This window comes from Gadus morhua, chromosome 4 (genome assembly GCF_902167405.1).
Source record: "Gadus morhua chromosome 4, gadMor3.0, whole genome shotgun sequence".
NCBI lineage: Eukaryota > Metazoa > Chordata > Actinopteri > Gadiformes > Gadidae > Gadus > Gadus morhua.
In genome coordinates this window covers 39833664-39840482 of record NC_044051.1, presented here as the reverse complement: position 1 = coordinate 39840482, position 6819 = coordinate 39833664, and the positions used below count along the sequence as shown (strand labels likewise).

The 6819-nt window shown below is 46.9% G+C and overlaps 1 protein-coding gene across 18 annotated transcripts in view; it reads right to left on the bottom strand.

Moving 5' to 3' along the window:
* Positions 1-990: 990 nt before the first annotated feature.
* The window catches only part of LOC115542089 (mitogen-activated protein kinase kinase kinase kinase 4), a 52878-nt gene continuing 47049 nt past the window's right edge, over positions 991-6819 (bottom strand). For 16 of the 18 annotated variants that reach the window (XM_030354180.1, XM_030354181.1, XM_030354182.1 and 13 more), the window contains 6 exons: positions 6560-6694; positions 6285-6385; positions 5668-5817; positions 4780-4939; positions 4005-4144; positions 2530-3726 (listed from right to left, as the gene is read on the bottom strand). In XM_030354180.1, the coding sequence (XP_030210040.1) occupies positions 3643-3726; positions 4005-4144; positions 4780-4939; positions 5668-5817; positions 6285-6385; positions 6560-6694 (770 nt within the window). In that variant the 3' untranslated portion in view covers positions 2530-3642. Of the gene's footprint in view, positions 1936-2529; positions 3727-4004; positions 4145-4779; positions 4940-5667; positions 5818-6284; positions 6386-6559; positions 6695-6819 lie in introns of those variants that run through there. The other 2 variants (XR_003976460.1, XR_003976461.1) reach the window with 1 other exon arrangement.

Below are 6819 nucleotides of genomic sequence, written 5' to 3'. Positions count from 1 at the left end.
TTTTTGGGTTGGTTAAACGATGAAAATGACCGAATAGCCGTTCTTTGCGTTGGATTCATGACGACTAAATCCGATGCCGTAACCGTTAGTCAGAGACATTTGTTGTGAAAGAGCGGTACGCTGTGTGATGAACGGCACACAAAACATAAGCACTGCGCAGATGCGACATCTTGTGGACACTACATTGTACTACCAATGAGGTAATGTATCTACTTAACTAGAATATATATGAAAAAGCTAGCCTATATAGGCCTATCCGTCGGCTGCTAAAGCATAGGGTCTATTGCACGTATTTAATAATAAAATATAACTAAAAATATACATGCTGAATTGCAATATAAGGGGTAACATCGGGGGTAGCACATTGAATTATTATGATAGGTGGGCATTGCCCATAGTTATAGTGTATACCCTGTGAAGTAGGTGTTAAACCTTCATGTGTACAATCTGATCAGACCCAGGCTGTTGCTGAGATAAAAAAAAAAAACGGTTATCATACGCTTAAATACTTCAATCAACATAAATTTCATACAAATAACTTTATTTTATCGTTAGGCATGTCTTTCCCATGGTACGAGTTACAGTGCATTAAGACATGAGACACAACACATACAAGACAAAGTGCATGTTAAAAGCAGTGTGGCTGTCACTGATCTGGTCTCAAAGGTGGGTCAAAGTCCACTAGTGGTTAAAAAAAACTTTCAATGACTAATGTAACTAGGAGTAGTGAAGAGGCAGGGAAAAAACGTGGTATGGCGTGCTTGGTTTTAGTTATCCCGCACAGATTCAACGTAAACAAAAAGGCTACTTATTTGATGCCTGTAAGTAATTTGAGTCAATGTATTAGATTCAACAACAGAACAAACAGGTGACCCACATTTCCCTTTAAGAGAGAAAATACATTTGTAGGAGTATTACCACCACCGGCATAACACCTGGTGGAATAATATTTTTTGTAAGTCACCATTGAACACAAAAGACGATGCCCGGTAGATTACTTAAGATTTTATTCAATGAAAAAAAAAAAAAAAGACCTTCAGGAAAATACAGTTACTCCCATAGCACACAAGAGATAGAGGACATAAATTAGAGAGAGGTAAGAAAGACATTTGAGGGAGACAAATGATGTCACCGGGCAACTGGCTGGTGCACAGCTTTTCAAACCATCGCGGGAATGCCATCGCCTGACCCCGGGACGAGAACGTGGATTGTGTGGTTTGAAACCTTAGCAAGAGGTCTACGATTATTCCTGTACACGAACCTCAAAACCATAATACAAAAGAGAATAATACAAAGTACAAAAAGTGAAGGGGGAAGGAAGGGGGTGTTAACTGCCCTATAAGGTAATCCATAAATACACCGATGCACATTGGTTTTAACAAAACAATTGTTCCTGTAAACATTTCCAACGTAAGGTGTCTGCATCGTAAAAACCACTGCAGTCGCATATCCGAAGTGGGTTATAGAATAATTAGTAAAAAAAAAATTGCATAAACAAAAATTAGCTAAGTCCCCAAGTTAAATATTTGTTGCCGTGTTGCTCCCCCTCCCCCCAAGTGGTTTGTCTCCGAGACTTATTTTTTTTTATCTTGGTATCCTTTCTGCAGATGGCCACAAGGTGGCAGCAGATCCTACACTCTCCAGCGAAGGGAAGGCACCGCCTCGACTGGAACCGGAACGGGAACCAAAATCACAAAAACATAGAAAATAAAAAAACATGAGGCCCCCCATAACAAGAGGTGAGTCTGTGGGTGAGATGTCTATAAAAAGGTATCAGGTACGGGCTTTTTTAAATTTTACTTCTACAGGCCCCACGCACACACACACACACACACACACACACACACACACACACACACACACACACACACACACACACACACACACACACACACACACACACACACACACACACACACACACACACACACACACCTTCATCTAAAGACAGTAAACTGTTGCCGTCTGGTTGGTGGGGGGGGGGGGGGGCTGGGGTACATTGATTGCAAAGATAAAATACAATTCTGGGATGTAGGACACGATTCGTGGTGGGTTCCTGGACCTCAAACCAAATGTTAAAAACATCTGTCTGCACATAGGACGTTTCAACAGGGGGGGGGGGGGTAAAACACCACGACACTGCCTGCAACGAGGTCCGATATTAAATCATATTGCTGGTTCAAGCTAAAGTGTTAATACAGTCTTGCAGCGCTCCTACTACAACGTTTACACCCCCCCCCCCCCCCCCCCCCGGATTCCCTTCAAATGATGGACTAATCCGCCTGCAAAAAAAAAAAAAGTTCGGAACGAAACTCACAAAATGATGCTTTCGCTTAAGCTACATGATCTTAAAAAGACGTTGAGCGTCGGCGGAGTCTTCTGGGGTTTATCGAGAGGTCCGCGTTACAGCACATTCAACTGGCATGATTATTTCTACCTATAGACCAGTATTGAAAAAAAAATAACAGCCATCCCGATGATTTGGTGATCCCAATTCACAGTTTATGCTAGCCCTGATAATGACTGATGTTTCACGTTCATTCCGGGGTTTCGTAGGGTGGGTGGGTCGGTTGGTCGTCAACGCGTCAGGACCAATGGCGTACAGACAGGTTAAGCTCAAATTGCTTTTTGCTCACACAAGTACGACAGTGTACCATTGAACAGGGGTTTCTCTGTCGGGGCGACGCCTGCGCGCGGTGTATGCCTATGTACAAGTCAATTCCCCCATACCCTGTAATTTGAGGGGACACTTATAAAGTTCTTAAAAAGACACACAAACAATGGCACAGAATGTCGCCCCCTGGTGGATCTCCCCTTAACGGAGAACAGGGTACAAAATATAAGTACGCAGATACAAGGCCCTGGGGATTTATGTCAAGCTAGGATCACACAGGAATACAATTTGGTTGGCGAGTGGTATCAAACGTCCGACACTAGGCCCGCCGGGATCCGGGCGGCCTTTAAAACAAAACGGTATTAGTACGGAACTGACTTCTTAGCATCCACACACTCGCACCCTTTCCATTCACACACATCTGCCTTTTTCTCACTTTTACAGACTCTAGCTCTGGCCCTGCCCTCCTGCAAACGCACACACACACACACACACACACACACACACACAGAAGACTAAGCATTACTATGACACGTATATGTTTACCATCCATGCTACACCACCTCAAAGATGGCCGCCGAAAGAGACAAGGGGAAGCGGAAGGGCTAGGGGGGGGGGGGGGGGGGTGTGCGCCACAAGGAGGGGCCTGTTCCATGCTGTAGGGTACGATTACACCCCAGTCCCCCCTTCCCGCAAACACACATAGACTCTTCCGTCTGCCAGTTGGAAATCCTTCCCCCCCAACCGCCGCCGCCGCCTCCTCCTCCTCCTCCTCCTCTAACGAAACAGAAATGTCCAATACAGTTCAGTCTATACATCAGCACAGGGTCGTTTGTCGTCTTCGGGAAGTATCGTCAAAGTCCGTCGGCCGCTTTTTCGTATTTTTGCGTGCGTGCGTACGTTCGTGCATGTGTTTTTTAAGTGTGTGGTTTTGTCGCGCCCACCCCTGCCTGGCCGGCAGGTTTGGTTTTCCTTTTTTTTCCCGTTTTTTTTTTCTTCTTCTTCTTCGGGGGATGCGGTCGTCATGACTACCAGCTCATCAGAGAGGTGCGTCCCAGGGTCATGAAGTACACCTGGCTGGCGCCGCCGGAGCGCACCGAGGCGAAGAACACCTGGGGGACGGAGAGGGAAGAGGGTCAGGGACTGAAACCTCGTGGTCGTTGACTTTCTCCAGAGAACTCATTTCCACCGGTCTGGGAACACTTTCATGAAGCAAAGGCTCATGAAAGTGTCTCTTTTTACATGAATCTAATGATTCAAAAGTAAATCTCATCTCCACTCACGCTTACATGTCCAGTTTCCTAATCACCCTGGGGACACATTACCAACACTCTCCTGGCGGATCTAGATGTCAGTACCTCTGCTACTTGGGTCGAGCCGTTTGTCTCACCTTGTCATTCCTCTCACAGAGGAACTTGAGCCGCTGGGCCCTCTTGTGCATGAAGACCCCGTCCAGGTGCCCCGTCTCCACCGAGCGGATCTCGATGGCCTTCTCCCCCCAGCCCATAATCTGGTTGGACCTAATGTAGGCTGAGAGAGAGAGAGGGGGGGGGGGGCATGTGTCAGACAAGCATTCAGGCCCTGTGTGCGTTGTTAAGCATGGGGCTTTGGTTGATGACATGGACGAAGCGTTATACAATTAAATCTAACCCAGGAAACGTCCAAAAAACTATAATATTAACTCAGTATAGGTTAGTTATGTATTATCGCTTCTGCATAAACCTCAACCAGCTCAACTCCAAAATGTACTGCAGCCTACCGTGGGCACGAAAACCCCAATTTAATTCATACATTTTATTTGTATACCCCTTAATCACCGGTACAGTCTCAAAGGGCTTGACAGGCCAAATATCGATGACACCCCCCCGACCCCAGCCCTCGTAAGAGGGCAAGAAAAAACTCTTAATTAGCAAGGAAAAAATCTTGAGGAACGCAGAGTGGAGAATCCATTCTTCCATGGTTGTTTAGGATTAAAATGGCTGCCATAAACAACGCAAGAAGGCCAATCCCCCCCCGCTTGACTAATTTGTCAATTGGCGTCTTTTTACTACGCCGCTGCCGCAAACGCTAGCCAAAGAGAAGGGAACTCCGCTTTGCGTCCCGTGGCGGGAAACTCTCGAGTCCGGAAGCTCCTGAGAGTCTGGGGGTTTCGGGCCCCGACGTACCCACGGAGGTGGGCATCTCGCCCCACTGCAGCACCACGTCCTTAGTGATGCGGCCGTAGGTGTTGACGTAGACGCCCTCGTCCTCGTAGCACACCAGCAGCTCGATGCCGTCCGTGTTGGGCAGGATGATGATGGCGTGGGACTGGATGCTGGTCTGGATCTGGGGTGTGTGGCGAATATGAAAAAAAAAAATATATATATATATACATACTGTTTGTCCACCAGAGGGCGCTATAACGCCCCAAACCCGCTGATGCAGCCAGAGTCAGGCAGAGTGAATGACGGAGATCGACGGAGATCATCGGTGTTGTTCATGTGTGTTCATTGGCAACTGTCACGAGACATACATTGCTTGAATAACAATTAAAAGAACATCCCCATCAATTCTCTAAAGTCGATAAGCATGACTTAATTCATGACTACCATGTCTAGTTTTGCTGTTGTTACGTGTTAGCTGAGAGTGAAAAGGATTTAAAGGATAACTACAAATAACCAATGTTAGGGAAATCTGTTTGTTTTGTTGCGCGTTTCTCGTAAAGGTATCAGCCTTAAAAATCCTATATCGGGCTCTGCTCGGAACGTGTAGTCTTTGCGGACAATGTGTGTGTACTTTTGTAGAGTAGGATGTTAGAAGTGGATTGGTTAGGGACGAGAGGGTTGTAAGGGGCCTGACAAACACATTCTGTGCTTTTTAGAATCATCTTTCCATTACAAATTACAAATCCTCCACAAAAATGAACGATACAAAAAGGTAACAAATGAGTAATTTCGTTGCAAAACCATCGCGTAAAAGTGTTCAAACCAGATCGACCAATGACTTCAACGGCCCATATTTTTTCCAGAAGGGTACGATCCCTCTCACGTGCCAACTGTGCGCACGTTACTCACGTGCGTGGGAAGGTAGATGTCGTAGACGGCGCCGGAGTCGACGTCCACGGCGTGGAAGCCCGAGTACGAGCCGTAGATGACCTTTAACCTCTGACCCTCCTCCACCGTCAGGTCCACCAACAGAGGTTTGTGCACCAGGTCACCGAAAGACTGGGGAGTAAATAATAAAAATAAAACACAAACCCGACCCGTCTGAATCCGAAGCCCCGACTAAACACTCAAAATAAAACCAAAGCGACGATAGTTTGCTCTTGTTGTTGCACCGATAGGTTCCAATTGGTTCATTGCACGTACAAGGAGGGGCTTAGCCCAGAAGGTAGGGCAGGTTGACTTGTAACCGGAGGTTTGCTAGTTCGATCCGTGGCTCCTCACCGAGCGTCGATGTGTCCCTGAGCAAGACACCTAACCCTAACTGTTCCTGACGAGCTGGCTGTCGCCTTGCATGATGGTTGACTCCGCCGTCGGTGCGTTGATGTGTGTTAACCGTCGCTTTGGATAGGAGCATCTCTCAAATGCTCTAAATGTAATGTTTCGTGACAATCCAACCAGCCAGTGTCCCAATAACCCTTAGTTTTGAGGTTGGATGCGTTTGATTCCTCTAACGGGCACGCTCTTACCTTGAAGGCCATGAATTTGTGGTAGGGTTTGGGCGCCCAGGCGTATACCTCCACAGCGTTCTTCAAAGCCAGCACCAAGAACTTAATCCTCTCATATTTCACTAGAGAGAGAAGGAGGGATCTAGGTCAGGAAGGGTAGTGGTGATAAGACTGTTCGACTCCCAGGGTGTAAGGTACTGGGGGTTCAATCCCCAAGGATAGCACCCCTGAACAGTGCACTGTACATTAAAGCAGTGAGCGGCCCCCTCAAAGTGGAGGTTCTGGGTTGGACTTACCGACTTTGTAGTGGACGCATCCCTCCAGGTCGCCCACGGTAACCCAGCCCTGCTTCTTCTCCACCTCGGGGTCGTTGTGCAAAATCTTGTTCCTCAGCCACGACAGGTAGTAGACACGCAGCTTGTTCTTCTTGCCTGCATAGCGTGAGAGAGGGAATAATCAATGGGACGCTCGTGCAATACGTTTCATTGCATTGCATGCGTTGTTTTTGGTATGTTCACACCCTTTAGTTAGTTGAAACCTATTATGGTCTAGCTTG